The following is an 18,574-nucleotide window of genomic DNA, read 5'->3' as shown; positions in this document are numbered from 1 at the left end:
GGGTTTGTGTGGAGGAAGGCCGTCCTCAGGGCCCCTTTCTCCCTTCTCTTCTGAGCAGTTTTGAGGCAGGCCTCCAGGTTTCCACTCAGCCCGGGCCGGGCACTCATCCTGGGCTCAGATACTGACCTTGTCAGCCACGTGCACTGAAAAAGACAATCAGACACAGGAGCTGGAGCTCCTCAGGGGAGGCTCTAGGCTGGCCAGGAACGGGGCAGTTTGACTTGAAAGCCCTGTCTGGGCTTAAAGTTCTCCAGAACATAAGGGAGAAGGTGGGAAAGCGGAGGAAGGTGGAAATAACCCACTGCCACGAGGCCTGCCCCTTCCAGCACCAGGCAGTTTCTGGGGCCTTGTCCTGTTGTCCACCGTGCTCCGGCCACGTGCCCCACCGCATGCCCCGCCCCCAATCACGTGTCCCATCGCTAGTCTCCATCACCAGTGCATCCTGTTCTTGGAGCCTTCCCCACATGCTGCACCCCAGTATCCTCCATCGTGTTCTTCGAGCCCCTGTCATGTGCCCCATAAAAAGAAGACCAGAAAGAGCCTTTGAGTCAGGGTTTAAATGAATTCATTTGTAGATTTTAATGAAAACACTATTTTTTTAAGCAATGGCCAACAGAAAACTGAGATAACTAGTATTCATCTGGTGCTTAAAGTAAGGTGATCTGTGTATTTAGGATGAGCATCACATTTTTATGTGTTTATTAGAGCTTATTAGGAATTATGAAGCTTATTGGGGCTTATAGAAACAAGGAGCTTATTAGAAATTCAGGATCTCAGGTCCCTCCCAGGCCTACTGAGCCTGAATCTGCATTTTTAATAAGGTCCCGAGAAGCAAATGTTAGAGTAGCGTTGTACGGAATACAAGGACTCCCGCCTCGCAGGTCCACAGAGCCTGGAGAGCGCCTTGGTTGTTCGGGAACGCACACTCCAGGGGATGACCTGGACCAATCCCTACTGGGGTTCCCTGTCCTCTCTACAAAAAGGGGGTAATCACACCTGCCCTTTCTCCCTCACAGGCGTACTGTGAGTTTCAAATGAGATCATGGGTTCATTCTGTTTACTGTGATGGGGCTGACAGGGCTGTGGAGTCGCTAGGGAGCAGATCACGTGTGGTCTCTGCCCTTGTGGAGCTGGTGTATGGTGGCATGGGGACACGTTACAGATCTGGTTGATGTGTGACTGTCATGGTTATCACAGGGCTTTCCTCTCCTTAATCTTTTACTCATTCATTCATTCATTCAGTGGTCAGTCGTTTATTAAAATATAAATACTTGCACTACACCAAGAGGTGAGCTCCAAGCTCGACACTGTGGAAGGAGAAATAAATGAGCCATCAACTGTCCTCAAGGAGCTCTCAGCGTAGCCAGAGATAAGGACATGATTCCATTTCGAACACACCATGCTTGGTTCTCTGAGGTCCGTGCAGGGGGCTGTGGGAGCTCAGGTGAGGCAGCGAAGAGCTTTGATTTAAAGGATGGTTACAAGTTCGCCACGTTGAGAAGGGAGAGAGGAACAGCAGGGGCAAAGGCAGGGAGGCACGAAGGCACCATGACAGAAGGTAAGGAGAGTTGGGGGGACTGCCAGGAGGTGGTCTTGGAGAAGCGGGTTGGGCCACATCTTAGGTGGTCTTGGTGTTCCCTGCTAAGGAATCCAGTATGAAATGGGGAATCCTGAAGGGAGGGGAATAACAGGGTCATAGCTACATTTCATAAAGATCTTTTAACAGCAGCATGGAAGAAGAGAAGACTTGAGGCAGAAACACTTTGAAGAGCCTCTGACATGAGCTCAGAGGAGGATGCAAAGTCCTCCATTGGGGTAGTGACTGCGGAATAGAAATGAACAGAAGAGATACGAAGGAAGGTAGAATTGACTGGACTCTTGACCGAATGAACGGGGTGGCAAAGGGAAGGGAGGTTTCTGGCTTGGTGCCCGGGTGGATGGTGTTACTGTTAACCAAGATGGGGACACAGAGGAGGACTGGGTGGTGAGCCTGGGCCTGTCGGGTGTGAAGTGCCTTTGGGATGCCCTGTGGGCTTTGTCCAATTGGCAGGAGTCATCGATGCCTAGAGCTGAGCAGGGCGGTCCAGGCTGGATGCACGAATTTGGGAGTTGTGAATTTATAAGGGTGGTTGGAGTCATGGGAGTAAATGGGATTGTAGGAGGGTATGTGGTGAAAAGAGAGTAGGGTTGTTGAGAGTGGCACCAACATTTAAGGATGGGCAGAAGAGATGAGTCCACGAAGGAGGCTGAGTGAGGCCAAGGCACCTCTCCCTCCCTGGGTTCCCAGGGGCATGGGGAGCAAACCTCATCACCCACCAGAATCACCTCCAGGAACGGCCCTGGGGTCACAGCCCTAGAAGTCCCAGAGTGAGTGGTGGCTCAGGCTGGGGACCGAGGAGAACTGAGACAGGGACACGGGCTGAGCTGGCCTCCCGCTCTCTCCCACTTTCCTCTCATGCACAGTGATGTCCAGCCCTTTGACACAGCTGTTTCTCTCGGAGAGAAAAACAAAAGGATTTAAGAAAAGGAGCAACAAAAGAAATGCTTTCGTTTGCTTAGTTTTTCAGATCAGACAGGACCCAGCGCCTCCTTCCGTGAAGCAAGCCTCCTAGCCTGTCCTGGGCTGACTCCAGTGAGCTCACTCTTCCTTATCACGAAGAGCAGAGAGAGTCAGATCCTATCGTGATGAACCGAAGGAGGATTTTACAAAACAAAAGAGAGGAAATGGCCCAGAATTATGCTATGTGATTCATATTTTTCCATAGAGACAAGCCTGTGGCTTTAAACTGATAATGGCTCCTAGCAGCCAAATAATCGATCTATTTGGTGTTCTGCCTTTAAGTGAGAAGGGAACTGGCCTGTTTAGAAATGTTGGCAGCCTGGCTGGTCCATTAGTAAGACCGAAAAATCAAAACATTGACTGGAAAAGGCCATTATGACTGGGCTCAGTGAGAGTCATCAATAGATGATGTCACTTCAGAAACAAGCAAGCCAAGGTCACGAGGCCCTTGGGCAGAGGCAAACTACCCTGCATGGCCCTTCACTACCCCTTCGCAGATGCTGAAGGCTGCCAAGGGGACACTCGGGTCTGAGCCAGGATCAGCTTCAGTTTACCCTTTCTTTGCTCGGCCTGATTCTAGAGGAATGTGATTCTAGAGCCCGTGGCAGTCAGCAGGTCATCAAGGAGGGTCCTCAGTCCTCCTGTGTGCACACCCCCAGGGGCTCCTGTCATCCTCCTCACCAGCCCTCCCCCCTCTCTTCTCACACTCCTCATCCCAGAAACACCTGCCTCCTTTCTGGGCCCCGTCTCCAGCTCCTACCACCTTCCTTCTCCCTTCCTTTCTCATCCCAGCTTGCAGAAGAGTTGTAGGCTCTGGCTCCACGGCTTCAGCTCCCATCAGCTTCTGCCTCTCCCCCTCACTAAACCTAATGACACCATTGAGGGTACCAAGTGCTGGGCTAAGGGCTTTCCCTGCATCTTCTCACTCAGTCCCCACAGCATCTTCTATGAAACGGGGCTATTTTATCCTCATTGTACAGAGGGGGAAACCGAGGCTCAGTCAGACAGGCTGGGTCACTGGTCCCGGTAAGGCAGTGGCAGATCCCATTTTTGGACCCTCTGCAATACTCTGGTTAAAGTCGCCCGAGACCACCTGCCAAGCCTGGAGTCCGCTTCCCAGTCCTCATGGCCACAGTCTCTCCACAGCAAACAGCACGGCACTGCTGGCCTCTCTCCTCCCTTGGCCCTTGGGAAGCCCCTTTCTCCCACTCTTGCCCTCCCCTACACAGGGGCTTCCCCTGCATGTCGTGCCTTCACTTTTCTCATGCTAGAATGTCTTCCGAGGGAAACTCGGAGCCCTCTGGACTCCAGGTCCACTGGAGACCATCTTGCCCTCCCCCTCACAGCTCAAGGTCACTCTAAGGGGGTGATGGAGCTAGGGCTGGAGGCAGGGGTCCTAACCTCCAGGCCAGTCCACCTCCTGCTACTCAGAGCTCCAGGACACGCTCCCTGTTGTCAGCTGTCGTGCAGGCAGCAGCCCTCCCGGAGGAGGGAGCAGGTGTGAGACTCTGATAAGGTGGGGTGGAGGCTATTTTTAGAGGACACTGGCTTTCCACTCCGGCTGGGAGGAACTCAAGGGCCAAGACCATCTACATGTGTCTTTGCAAGCCTGGCTCATTCAAGAGAGTTAATATACTGAAGTGACAGGGTTCTGTGCTTTCACTCTCTGCATATTTGTGACGTGGCTCGAATTAATGAGAACCTTACTATTTGTCTCCATTTTCCCTTAATTCTATCTATGAGGCCTTGCGATGGCTTTAGAGAAAGCATAGAGTAATAGAAAGTAAAGTAGAAACAAAAATGAAACTTCAGGACGAGGGTGCTATGGTCTGAGCCGCGAAAGTCCTGGACAGCAGCAGATCAGAGAAGCGGGGGCATTGGTGGGGTGCCCACAGATCCCCAAGACCTGCCTGAGCAGCAGGAAGTGTCAGGAGAGAGATGAGAAAGCTGGTGGGGACTACAGACCTCCTGGGGTTTCCAACAGCTGTGACCTTGAGCAGGGGGTTCTGGGACCCTTCATGGAGAACAAAATGGCTGTCACCACTGAGAGAAAGATAGAGATTTTCCGGGTACTCCGGCTGAGGGGCCAGAACCTGAGTTAGGGTCTGGTTTTGTAATTTGGATGCGGAAAGGGGTGGGCCAGGTCATCTCTAAGAATCTGGGAGGGCGAAGGTCAAGGCCAAGTGCAGGGTCGGTAATAGCAGGAGGGCTCCGAGGTCGCATCATAGGCACTGTATAGATGGGGAAACTGAGGCCAGGGAGCAGCTGGACTGGAGCCTCTGGCCCAGCCCAGTTCATTGGGTCTAAAGCTGTTTGAGTCACACGCTACTTTACGAAAGCGATGGCTGCTCCCGAGAGAGATGCCCATAATTACCGGGGTTCGCGCCTCCTGGGGGTGCACGGCCCAGGCTATCCCGAGGGGCCTAGTAGGTCCGAGCAGGACCCCTGAGTCAGAGCGCTCGCCAGTCTCGGGTTTCCACCACGCCTCGCGATGTGCGCGGCTGTGCCCCCAGCGTCCCGGGCCCGGAGCCGGAGCCGGGAACAGGTGAGGGGAGCGCCGGCGGTCAAAGCGCGCCCTGCTGCTCTCTAGGCCGGCTCCTAGCTCCATCGCCAGAACCAAACCCCACCCTACAAACGGGGAAACCGAGGCCTGGAGAAGGAAGGGGGCTTGCCATGTCCACCATATGAGTTGGGGACAGCGAGAGGGCTCCTGCCTACAGGCTCTTTCTCGCTCCACCTCGGCGCGAAACGCGTGTATGGTGGTGCTTTAAACCTCGCCATCTCCCGTGGTTTGGGAAACTTTTCCTGCTACCAACAGGCGCAGCCCGAACCCGGGTTCCACGTCCACACGAGCGCGTCCGCCCCTACTCCCACCCCGGTCTCTCCGCAGCGGGAGGGAGGCCGCGCCTCCGTGACGGGCTCGGGCGGGCACCTGCACCAGCCGAGCGCCCGGGGGCGCGGAGCCCCGCTGCGCTGGGGTCGAGCAGGCGGCGGGGGCGCCCTCTCCGCCAGGACCCCGGCCCTCGGCGATGCTCTTTGAGGGCCCCCAGGTCCTTCCGTTTACAGACGCGGCGCCGGGGTCCAGAGAGGAGGGCGCCCTGGCCACGGCCACGCGCGCGGGGGGCACGGACCGGAACGCCGGGCTCCGGACCCCGACACCCGGGCTCCCCAGCCCCGGAGGCAACCCGAGGCGGCGGCTATTTATAGAGGGAGCCACGCTCAGTCCCTCTTGGCGGCGGCGGCGACAGCTGAATATTTTGCCCAGATATGGCTGGGGCCCGGCGCGGGGGCAGGGAGCCCCGAGAGCGCGAGGGGGACCCTTGGCCTGGTGGGGGGCTTACCGGGCAGTGGAGCTGCGGGGCGGGCGCGGGCGGCGGCGGGGCGGGCGCGGGCGGCCGGCGGACGGGCGCGGGCGGCGGCGGGCGAGCGGAGCGCGGGGCTGGATGAGCTCCCGGGCGGCCGCGGGCGGGCGGGCGGGCGCTGTGGGCTCCGGGGGTGGGAGCCAGGGGCGGGTCCGGCTCCGCGCTGTCACCGCGCCCCGCCCCGCCTGCCGCCCGCCGCCCGCGCCCTCCTTACCTCTCCCTCCACTCGGGGGCGCCGGGGCGCAGCGCGCCGTCCCCTGCCGGGGAGCGACACCCACTGGGGGAGCGCCGGGCCGGGGCCGGGCCGCCCCGAAGCCTGGCTCCGCGGCCAAGTGAGCGCGGGTCGCCCGTAGTCTGATTCTCGGTGTCTCCACTTGTACCAGGAGGAGTTTGAGCGACGGTAGAGTTATCTGGGAAAGGGTGGACGGATGTTCATACCTGCGGGGTCTGGGATGTAAGAATCGGTAGGACCTTGGATGCAGCAAAGCCAGCCAACCTGCTGCTGCGCCTTCACTTTCCCTCTTTGACTGAAGCCACGGCCCGTCCGTCGCAGCAGCAGCCCAGCTGGGTCTGGTTTGAGCCGAAGCTTTAACAGCGATCAGCTTGTGAACACGTAGTTGCAAGAGTTGAATGCATTCTCTCTATACTAAGAGAGAAGAGAGTGTCCAAAATAATGACTTAAAATAACCACGAGAAAGTCCCCCTTTCTTAAAAGGCTAATATGTTTTCCAGAACAAACGATTTAAACCCAAACAGAAACTTAAGTGTTTTAATTTTAAAAATGGCTCATAAAAAGGACTTTGGACAGAAGGTAAGGTCTCTTTGGATTATTATGGGAAAGATTCTGGTGGGGCAGACTCTAATAATATCAACTCTTCTTAATCCTAGTGTACAGATTACCAACAGGAAACACTCGATTTTGTTTTTGTTGTTTTTTTTTAATTTTGTTTTCCACGAAAATGTATTCTTAGATTACAAAACCCTCCTAGGTGTAAGAGAATGCTCTTTTCAAAGGGTATGTGCCATATATTTTTAAATAAAGCAATGATTTAATATATCAGACTATTTATTTTAAACACTTGGGGAATCAAACATTTAAGAAAAGTACATACAACATAAGTGTGCAGGTTCAAGAATTTTTATCATGAGTACACCTGTTGGAACTACAACTCAGTCAAGAAACAACACTGCCAACAGTTGAGGAGTGACCTTGCCCTCTGGTTATGGCTCCCTCCTAAAGACGGTCACTTTGACTCTCATGGTAATGACCTCTTGCTTGCCTCTCTCCTCCATAGTTTGTTTTCAATTCTTCAGACAACTCCGTGTCATGAGGCTAGTCCGTGTTGTTTCATGTGGCTGTATTTGGTTTACTCCCATTGGTGTGGAGGTTTCCATTGAATGAATATACCACAGTTTTAAAAAAATCTGTTTTACTCTTAATGGACATTTCGGTTGTTTCTAGGTTTCAGCTATTAGAAATAGTGCTACTGTGAACATTCTTTACCAGTATCCTCCTGCACAAGTGCACACATCTTCAACAACCCTTGGAATTTAAAAAAAAGCAAACCTTTTTGCCCTTCTGGTGCCTGAGTCGTGGTGTCTCATTGAGGTTTGAATCTGCATGTCCCTCTGTCCTAACGGGTTGAGCACCTTTGCGTGGTTATTGGCCAGATGCTTTTGCTCTTTGGTGAAGTGTTTGTTCAGATGTGTTGCCCATTTTGCTTCTGGAGAGTCTCTTGTTTATCAGGTATATTCGGTCTATTCTCCCGCCATATATATATTCCTCCCCTCTGTGCTGTGCCTTTCACCTTCATCATGTCTTCTGACGGGCTGGTGTTCATTTACTCTATCGAGTATATGCATCTTTTTCTTTGTTAGCACTTTGTGTGTCCTGTTTAAGACATCTTTCCTACTCGTGGAGTATACAGGCATTATTGTCCTATGTTATCTTCCTACATCAACCTTTCATGTTTAAGCTTTCAATCCACCTGGACTTGACTTTTGAAAATGTCATGAGGTCGGGGTCAAGTTTCATTTGTCCGTCTGTCAAATTGTCTGAGCACCAAATTAATTTTTCAGTTATATCAACAACACAATTAATTAATTTATTTTAAAAAGTAATGAAAACATTTCTAAAGTCAGTGAAATAGAAACCACCTCTTCCTTATCTGTAGGCAATTTAAGGATTTTTGTTGTTTTTTGCTAGGGAAAGAAAGCATTATAAAAAAATATTTACACTACTTTATTTCACTTAAACATTTATGTGTCAGGATATTTTTATCATAAATGATTATTTAAATCACTGGCATAAGCATTCCTGAATTTTGGATCACTTATATAAATATTAAAATACATTTTAAAAAGCTATAAAGATAATTTCAATGTTTTACATGAAAAAATTAAAACATCTGGTCTTTACCTTCTTTCTATTCTCACTTTTCCTAGGTTTTCTCAAATACAAATAATGACTTTAAGAATTTTTATCTCTAGCCTGGTCTTCTCTCCTGAAATCCACTCCATATTTCAATAGTTTATGCAAATCTTCAGACTCTATTAGTGTAAACTCAGTATGCTTCCCAACCAAAAACTGAGCAAGGGTCATCACGCTAGCTCTCAGATGTTAAGACCTGGCTTTACTTTGACACCTCCTTTTGCCTATCTTCTGTATCTAAGATGTCAGTTATAATAATTCTAATTAAAAACTTCAAAAAGGCTTTATTATTTTTCTTTGTTCCTACTGCTCCACTCTTAAAGAGTCCAGGGCCTCCCCACCTCATCTTTGGATCCCTGCTAAGGCCTCCAACCTATCCCTCTGTCAATCCATCTTGCCCATCAATTAGCAAGCACATAAAGGGTGCCCGATATGCGCAAGATGTCATTCTGTCTGTTGGGGAGGACGCAGACAGTGGTGCGCTGGAGTCCACTGTACAGGCTCACAAGAGCTACTTGGGTGCATCTCTTCCCAACTCGACATTCAGAGATGTCACATTGTTGGAACTCAACAAGAGTCGGAATATTCACAAATTGGGAATTGTCAGATACTACAAATCAAGGCTCACTCCCCCACCACACCCACCAGAACCAGTTGTCAAACATTTACCAGTACAACACCAGCTGGAGAGATGACTAAGACCTCTCCCTCCCTCAAGGAGCTCACAATCTAGTTGGGGTGATTGGTGCAGAGGCAACCAGTTATATACTATAAAGCTCAGTGAGATCTGGGCACCAAGAGAGGCATACTCAAAGTACAGAGGAGCAGGACGGGCACCAGGGAAGGCTTCACCGTCAGTCCAGGAGGTGAGGGAGGATACTGACAGACAAACATGGTGGGTGGAGCATGATTTGCAGGCTGAGGAAATACAACAAGCAGAGTGTGGAGGGGAGCGAGTCTTGCTTTAGAATATCAGCAGTCCTGGACGCACATGTCTGGGTTTCAAGAACCAGATAAGGGTCGAGGGTGGCTGGTGCAGGGAGGGTGGACAGTGAAGTTGGGTAGGGAGACTGTGGAGGGCTGGGTGTTCGGCCTGGACTCTGTGGGCGACGAGAAGCCACTCAAGATTTGTGGTGAGGGGCATGCTGGGTGCCCGGGCTGCTCCTCCAGCAGCACCTCTAGCACTGCTGACGTGTTCAAGACTCAGGATAGTCTTCCCACGGTTTGGGACCACCTGCTCTGGGACACACCACACTACCACTCGATCTAACGGGAGAAGAACTCAGCGCCACAAAGAAGACAACACGAGTAGAAAGGGAAACTTCATCTTAAGATCATAAAGCCTACAAATTATAAGGTAGTCGGTTTTTATATTGATAAACATTTTTATTCTAATATTATAGTAATAATTCAAGTGCAATTTTCTTGAAAAGTCAACTCTGTTAAAACAAAACTTGTTAAATATCTTTCATCAAACATAAGCATTTTCTTTTCAATCCCCCACAGCAGTCAGAGCCATGTAGCAGAGAGAAGATTTTTTTTAAAGCCTACTACATTTTGTTATTGCTAAACAATCTGAATTAGTTGTTAAGGTCTCAGAAGCTGTGATTAATTAACTTTTGAAAGCTCTGCCAGATACTCCGACATAAAATCATGAATCCAGACATCCGTGTCTGGCAGCGACGTGTCCACCAAGTAGACCACCAGCTTCCGGTCCCAAGGGTTAGCGTTCTCTATGACCGTCTGCACCAGCGCCACCAGAGGCTTCTTCTCCACATGATTTCGAAACACCATCGAAGCCTCCTCGGACCACTGGTTGCACTTCACCCCTGTGAGAAAGAGGAGGAGGAGCGAGGGCTCAGAAGAGCTTGTCTTGGATCTATTATAACGGAAAACGATTTAGTCTTTTCCAAAGTAGCTTAAACATACCAGGCTAGACTTGCCTAACGGAAAAACAGTTGCTGAACAATCTTACAACAGTCCAGGTTATAGCTTCTCTATTCTGAACGGGCTTACTTCTGCAACCCCTTTACCTACAGACACAGGTTTCATCTGAGATTCAATGCTGTGTTATAAAATGAACTTAGAAAAACCACTGCCCATTTCCCCACATAAAGTATATGCAGATTTAAACTGATAATAGAGATAACTAGGGGGAATAAAATATTATTATATGTCATTGGACATTTCTTTTACAGATTTTTTTCCCCAGATGAACCAGATATAGTAAAAAAAAAAAAAAAGAATTAATGTACTTACAGCATACTAATTTTTCAAATTTATATACAGTATCATGGTAAAAGCACTGGGCTGAAAGTCTGGAGACTCAGTTACTCTTCCCAACTCCTCCTCTCTCAAGTGCTGTGAGCTTGGGCACTGCAGTTCTCTCTCAGGGCTTACCGTAAAATAAACTCGTGGGACCAAATGAATTTTAAGTCCCAGTCATTTCTAAATCCCCATGACTTTCAAACTTGAGAACTCAAGTTGAAGAATTTAAATTAGATTTTAAAACAAAATTGAGACAAAAATATGTATTTTCCAAGAAATACTACTAAACTAACATAATTTAAGTCCATATATACTACATTAGATAAACTATAAATTATGCCCCACAGTGACCAAAGTCTGGGAGTTTCACATATAATTTAAAAGACCTATTATGTATATAGTGAGTGGGCTAAGTTCTCTGATTATTAAGAATTTCCCACAAGGGGCCGGCCCAGTGGTGTAGTGGTTAAGTTCATGCATTCTGCTTTGGCAGCCCAGGATTCAGGGGTTTGGCTCCTGGGGGCAGACCTGCACACTGCTCATCAAGCCATGCTGAGACGGTGTCCCACATACAAAATAGAGGAAGACTGGCACAGATGTTAGCTCAGCGACAATCGACCCCAAGCAAAAAGAGGAAGATTGGCATGATATATTAGCTCAGGGCCAATCTTTCTCACCAAAAAAAAAGAATCTCCCACAAGAGAAGCCTTGCGTAGTCTCTAAGCCGCTGTCTCCTGATCTGTGTCATAGTGATAGTAACAGCAGCTAAACCTCCTAGTGTGGGGCGGTGGAGTCCCTTGCACATAGTGAGCACCAGTGAATGACAGCCATGATGCTGGTGGTGGGGATGATGGTGCCAGGCACCCATTCCTCACAGAGACTCCCCCTCTGGGCAGTTTGATTGTCATGTTTAACAAAATGTGTTGTTACCAAAACCTGAATATTAAAAAATAAAAATTAAAAAATGTAACCATTAAATATGAAGAAACCATTTAGAGTTTTGAGTTCAAAGCAGATGAATGGAAGCCATGCCATGTGCAAAATGCCATTTTTGGTTCATATCCAAGTACCATGGGAGTTTCCTTTGAATTCTAGTAGGAGGCATAAAGAAACTGGCAAATACTTCAAAATAAGGAAATATCTATCTCTCCAATAAAAGCTAGTCAATAATTAAAAGAAGAATCTAGGGGCCGGCTCTGTGGCCGAGCGGTCAAGTCTACGTGCTCCGCTGTGGTGGCCCAGGTTTTTGCCAGTTCAGATCCTGGGCGTGGACATGGCACTGCTCATCAGGCCACGCTGAGGCAGCGTCCCACATGACACAACTAGAAGGACGTGCAACTAAGATATACAACTATGTACGGGGGGGATTTGGGGAGATAAATCAGAAAAAAAAAAGATTGGCAACAGTTGTTAGCTCAGGTGCCAATCTTTTAAAAAAAAAAAAACCTACATATATAGTTTCCCTCATTTCTGAGATCAAATCACTTCTGCCACTGTGCTACTGTGCTAAATGTATGGACTGCGCGAGGGTGAGGAATCAGGGAGGCACCACACGGTCCAAACTCCCCACAGCCCAGCGTGGCGGGGCACAGAGAGCCTGGGTGACTGGAGGTGTCTGTGCCCCTCAGCCCTTTTGGCTGCCACACCCTCTGCTCATGCTGACAGGCCTCTGGGTGGAGCTGCCTCTAACTGCTGGTGCTCCCTGCTGGTAGAGTGCACACAGAGGAGCCGCCAACGTTTACACCACTTCCACAAAAGATACAACGAAATCTCAACAGACTACACTATGGAAGCGCCACTGCACAGCCGTTAGCTCAGCTCCTCCGACTGTAACCACTGTCGACAGGCTGGTGTGACCGTGGTGACGTGCCGTTGGCTGCAACGCAACTGGAAACTCACTTGGCCACGAAAATGGTCTATGACCCAGGAATGTTTTATAATCGTGAAAATCCATTATGTAAACGTATTATAATTTATGCAGTAAATTATGAAATATTAATTGTGCAATGTTCTCTTGTTGGTTTTTTAGGTTGTTTCACTGTTTGTTTTAGCTAGTATACATAGCTGCAGGTTCTTTTCTTAATACCACAACCAAAGTGTAGACAACCTAAAAGTTCAACAATAGGGAACATGATTAAACAGAATATTTTGCAGCTATTAAAAATCATTATCAAGACCATCAAACAACCAGCCAAAAAGTAATGAGGGAAAAAAAATGCTTAATGAAGAAAGCAGAATGCAATATTGTACCAGTACTAAGATCACAGCTTTAGAAATATACTCATACGTGAAACCAGAAAGAGAAATATGGAAAAACAGAAACAGCAGATATAGTGGGAGGGCATGACTGTGAGCGATCATTAAGATTATTTCTAATATGGTTGGGAAGTTGTGCAAAAAAAAAAGAAGCGAACTCAACAGGCCAATGATTTGGTACTCCCTAAGTACCCAGGACAAAATGACAATATAAACTACGTTGTGACATGAGTTCCGATTCCACAGAAGTTACCTGCTAGCTGAGCCGTGACCGCCTGGAAGGGCAGCTTCCGGAACATGTCCACCAGGGGTTGCACTTTTCTTATGTTAACTAATTCGTGCTTTCCGTAGTCCAGCTCATACACGGACACCAGTCCATTGGTCAGGATTCCTTTTAAAAGCACCCTGTGCCACCTAAACGTGCATTGAATTAAAAAGGAAGAAAAAACACACAAGAATCAACACCTGCTTTCAGGGTAACATTTTATGATAAAAAGAAAAGTCAGTCTGAACGATGTTTATCAAAATATAAACCTATACTGTCGTGGAAGTTTTTTAAAGAGATTCCTTCTTTTTTCCCCAAAGGTTACTATCCTCTGCTTTGCCACCAGCTCATTTGATGGAATTTGTTCACTCAACACCCTTTCACAGGCCTTATGGAGCTAGTAAAGGAGAATGACACACGATCTGCCAACCATCACTAAGCAGAATGAAACAAAGGCCACGGAAGATGATCAGGACAAGGCTAGTGGATCCCTTCACTCTGACGGGTAGAGAGTGGATGGCCGCTTCTTTGGGACAAGGTACATGTGAGGAAGGTGGAAGGAGTGAGACAAGCAGGACCAGGCCAGGCTGAAGACACACGAGACAAAAAGCAGAGACAACTTTACAGGGTATGGTGGTTGGAGCAGAGCAAGCACATCTATGTAGCTACGAGTTAGAACGCGTGGAGGAATGGAAGAGAAAGTCAGACTGGGAAGGTAGGAAAAGATTACAGAAAGTTCTGGATGCAAAGTTGACAATGTTAATTATGCCAAGTAAGGAGATTAAAAAACTAAATAAAACAAAACACAAAATCCAATTCACCAACTAAAATAAAGAACCTGGAAATGGTAGGAGAATACGGGGAAAGAAGAAGAGCATGGTTTCAGATCTGGAGTTCAAGGTGCAAGAAAGAAATTCACACGAATATACTTTCCCTCTCTGAGCCTACATCATCACCATTAAACTGAGGAAAACCTAGACTTCAAAGTTCAGGTGTGAAGGACCACTTTAAAGTCTTATAGTCTTGCTTACATGATTAAAGACTATTATTACACTAAGGAAAGGAGGATTGTTCATAATGTCTAAAAAGGAAGCGTCTCTGGTCCTAAATGGTGAGCCCTCTGAAACAGGTTTATCAGCCACAAGCCCAGTGGAACAGCAGGCCCTTCGCTGCAACACACTCCTGGGCTGGGGCTGGCCAGACGGGACTAATGCTCCAGCCAAGGCTACTAACAGAGACAGCGTGTAAGAAGCCCACACAGCTGCTACAGGGTGAACCATCACAGGAAAGCTGCAAAGAGGCCAACCTTAAACGCTGTATGTGAGTGGAGGCTCCTGGGGGCACTCCAGAAACCTTCAGATAAGGCCAAAGCGCAGCAAGCAATAACATATGGATCGCAGAGACAAGGGGGACATGAAAAGGTAGCCAAAGTACATGAGCTTTGGGGGCCAAACGGACCTGAGCTGGAGTCCCACCTGGGGCATTTTTCAGTTGTGTCACCCTGGGCTCTTTAACCTCTCTGAGCTGCAGTTATCTCACATGTAATATTTAATTTTAACTTACTTGCAGAAATAATACATACACAGCATGTGTTGCTTAATGATGGGGACACGTTGTGAGAAGTGCGCCATTAGGTGATTTCATCGTTGTGTGAACATCACAGAGCACACTTACACAGACCTAGATAGTATAACCTACTGCACACCTAGGCCCTATGGTGCTGATTTATGGGACCACCGCTGAATATACGGTCTGTCACTGAACAAAACGTCATTATGTGGTGCATGACTGTAAAGCACCTAGCACATTACTTTGGCATATAATAGGCACTTGGCAAATGGTAGCTATCATCATTATTACTGTAATTATTAAAATGAAGATAAGCTGTGTAAATAAGAACTTCAGATAAACTGAAGAGAAATTTTCATATGTGGAAATGGCAATTTGGTGCAGGTTGCTAATTTGTCTAAGTGCAAAAGGAGATGAAAACATTTGGTTTCCAACGATATCACTGTTTCTAAATTGTACAGGGCAAACGATGGTAGTCTGTACTTTTAGTCTATAAATAAGAGGTACAGAGCAGTGAGGAGAGCCATCAGAAAACTCATGGGTGGTGCTTCTATTTAGCTTTCAATTTTCAAAACTTATAGCTTAAAGACAGGCTTCCATTTTGATTAGATTACCAATTTCAGTGCACATGTGAATCCCCTGGAGAGTTTGTTAAAAACACAGACTCTAGGGTTCTATTCCCAGGGATTCTGATCCAGGATGCCGGGGGTGAGGTAGGAGAATCTGCACTTTTCATAGGTTTTCCAGGTTATTCTGAAGCTGAGATGGATTTGAAAACCACTGTAATCAAAGTGTATCTGAAACTCCAAAGTCTTAACTCACCGCATTTGGGAACAAGGCTTAGTAAATAGTCTGGGTTGTAAACAAGACAGAAGCTCTAAACACTTTACACTGATTCAGTTCATAAAGTTAAAAAAATATCAGATAATCTGTTCTTATACATAAGACATCCCTTGATAATCTGGGGACAAATTAACTGGTTAAAACCCAAGAGTCCTGGGGCAAAACTGTTCCACCCGTGGAGGGGGGTGGACTCTGAAGTCCCACACTACAGGTCTCCAGTTTATGGGTTCTCCAACCCGACACAACCCTTGCCTCTAAGTAGAACCTCCCCATCACTAATCATCATTAATCTGCCCCTCAGATAAGAGTTAACATTAGTTGGATTTTAACTGTGATTAAATTATCCTGCAAAGAATTCTGATGAGGCAAATTTACACAAATAATGTTCCCATATGGAATTAAACCCATTTATGCTTCCAGTTGTAAATGACACAACATAGTAAAAATGTTTTTTTGAAGATGAAAAGCTTACGACTTTTAAGTTGAATGCTTTTCAGAATGAGAGGTATTATATTTTTCATTTTTAAGAGCTGAAAATTAGTTTTTTTCTCCTATGAAAATAACAAAATTTTATAAACGCCTAGGCTTGCTATCTTAAGAAAGAATGAAAGCATTTTATAGAAGAAATAAGCAGTTTGACCTTTTAAACTGAGTTTTGGGGGGTGTGTATGTGTGTTTTGTGTGTGCTGGGCGGGAGTGGGGAGACAGTTCTTTGTGTTCAGCATCATCAAATCAACTTGTCCATTTCTCCTAAGAAAGCTGGCCAAGGGGACAGGACAGGGGCGGCTGTGCCATCTCCTAGGGCTCCCGTGGAAGGAGTGTAGAGTGTAGTCTGTAGTGCTTGGGCTTCACTGGGTGGAACCAGCACATAGTGAGGGGGCTTCAGGAAGGAGGGCGTGGATCCAAATGTGAAACCGTGAGAAAACAGACGGCAGTGCTAAACAAATGTAAGGCATTACGGTTCTCACTGTCCAAAGGCAAAGAGCTGTGAAATACACTCTACTGCCCCTTACGAAAGGTGGCGCAAGCTCTCCAGGAAGCACGTGACAGCACAGAGCAAGAACCCCGCACTCTTTAAACAAGTAATTTCTCCTCTAGGAATCTATCCCGAAAATAAAGAATCAGAGATGCAAACAAAGATTTACGCTCAACTGTATTTATAATAGTGAAAAATCTAGGAGGAGAAAACCTACATGACAAAGGAGAATGATAAGTAAATGATGATTTCTCTATATGATTCAGCCATTAAAAATGTTTATGAAGAAATTTTATCACATGGAAAATTGTTCACAGGATTATGTTAGGTGAAAAAAATAGGCACAAAATTATTTATAATACTAATACACCAATTGTATAAATATGTATAGAAAAAAACTAGAAGAAACACATAAGTAGTTTAACAAGGGTTATGTTGGTTGGCTGATTTTAATTTCTTATACTTTTTTGTATTTTCCAGATTTCCTAAAATAAATATTTTGAAAATTAGAAAGTAATTAAACCTTATTTTCTGCACAAAATAATTTGTTTCTAATAGAAAAATAGAAAAAGCCTTCTTAAACCTTCACTTTAGATATAATCGGGTTTTAGCAGGAATACGGTCCACTAGACTTTTAGATGAACGACATCATTGTAAACATTAGAAAACTGCACATTCATTAGTCTCAATTCACATTCAAAATCCCCATTCGCGCAGTTCCGAGTCCCCCTGCAGGGACTAAGCACTCTTGGTTATCATTCTACATATTTTTCTTAGGAGTAGAATAAAATGCTTTGTCCAAGGACCTACTTATTTTCCACTTTTGCAGCATACACTTGGTCTTTTTCCACCGCTATGTGGCGCTCCTCAGACACACTGTAATATAGAATCATCTCTTCCATCAGAACTTCCAACTTATGTATCTCTTGCCATGGCTGGATGACAAAGTAGCCTGGGTGACAGGCCACAGGCACGTACACATCCATGTGTTCCCCTGGCTTTGATAAGTGGATAGGAGGTGGCAGGTCCTCCATGGAGAAAGAGCTGGTGTGGTCCATCACAGACTTTTTGAAGACATCTGTGAGGCTCTTTCTGAAATTCTCTCCAGTGTTGCCTGAAATGGGGGTGTTCCCGCTCTTGCTGTTGGGAGAACTAGCTCCGCTGGATATGGCACTCAAAAACACATCCTTCTGATGCTTCCACAAGTCTGCATTTGTAATCTGACGGTTAATGCTGCGATGAGGATCAGGGAAGTTCTTAGGAGTAAATAAATAAACATATGCGATCCCTCTGGTTTCATCCACTTTTGTAACCTTCGGAAAACAGACAAAAAACAATTCAAGAAATCCAAGTTCACAGTGAATTCTGAGAGGCAGTTATAATATTAGCCTTAAATATTAAAACACAGTATTTTGCAAAGAAAACCTGACTTGCTAACATGCATTTTATTTAAGGTAAGATGAATTATCTATCACAGCTGTAGCAATGAATGGGCTCTTAAGTCAAAATAGTCTAGAAACCAGCAGCAAGCTTATGGAAATGAAAAATTTACTAACTTATAAAGACTCTTGAGAATAACTTATGCTGGAGGTCATTATCATTGAGAGAAAGTGATTCTATATATCATGATTAACACTTTTTTCTATTAATGACATTTTAAAACACTCAAGGTAGAAAGACTAGTATGATGAATCCCCATGTGTTCCTCACTCAGCTTCAACAATAAGAAATAACGACAACGGCAGAAGGTCCTCTAAGCATCTGGCTAAGGCTGCTGCTCTCTCAGACGGGGAGGGAAAGAAGCAGTGTGACATTCACCATACCCTCCTGACCTGTGGTCCAAATTCCTTGTTTGGTCCTAATGTACGCCCTCACCCCTCACCCTCTCCCCGAGTTACATGGGAAGAGAGGGACCGGGGGAGAAAAGGAGGAAGAAAGCTCCACTGAATAGGCCAAAATTACAGTTTTGCACCTTTTGCCTAGGAGACCTGTGACTACCTAGCTACTGCTGCTCTTGCTGCCAGAGGGGTGAGTGTGTGTATGG

At 46.7% G+C, this 18,574-nt stretch overlaps 2 protein-coding genes across 12 annotated transcripts in view; both read right to left on the bottom strand.

Annotated features, from left to right (window-relative positions):
• Positions 1-6,493, bottom strand: part of TMOD1 (tropomodulin 1) — an 83,016-nt gene extending 76,523 nt beyond the window's left edge. For 3 of the 9 annotated variants that reach the window (XM_070595848.1, XM_070595850.1, XM_070595849.1), the window contains exon 1: positions 5,902-6,030. The gene's annotated coding sequence lies outside the window, so the exon portion shown is untranslated. Of the gene's footprint in view, positions 1-5,901; positions 6,052-6,360 lie in introns of those variants that run through there. The other 6 variants (XM_070595844.1, XM_070595852.1, XM_070595845.1 and 3 more) reach the window with 4 other exon arrangements.
• A 3,225-nt stretch (positions 6,494-9,718) lies between these two features.
• Positions 9,719-18,574, bottom strand: part of TDRD7 (tudor domain containing 7) — a 91,066-nt gene continuing 82,210 nt past the window's right edge. For all 3 annotated transcript variants that reach the window (XM_070595834.1, XM_070595832.1, XM_070595833.1), the window contains exons 15-17: positions 17,341-17,843; positions 13,131-13,291; positions 9,719-10,182 (exon numbers count right to left, since the gene is read on the bottom strand). In XM_070595834.1, the coding sequence (XP_070451935.1) occupies positions 9,962-10,182; positions 13,131-13,291; positions 17,341-17,843 (885 nt within the window). In that variant the 3' untranslated portion in view covers positions 9,719-9,961. The remainder of the gene's footprint in view (positions 10,183-13,130; positions 13,292-17,340; positions 17,844-18,574) is intronic.

The sequence above is a fragment of the Equus przewalskii genome, chromosome 26, assembly GCF_037783145.1.
Source record: "Equus przewalskii isolate Varuska chromosome 26, EquPr2, whole genome shotgun sequence".
NCBI lineage: Eukaryota > Metazoa > Chordata > Mammalia > Perissodactyla > Equidae > Equus > Equus przewalskii.
The sequence above is the reverse complement of the archived record's forward strand: the minus strand, read 5'-3'. Positions and strand labels throughout refer to the sequence as shown.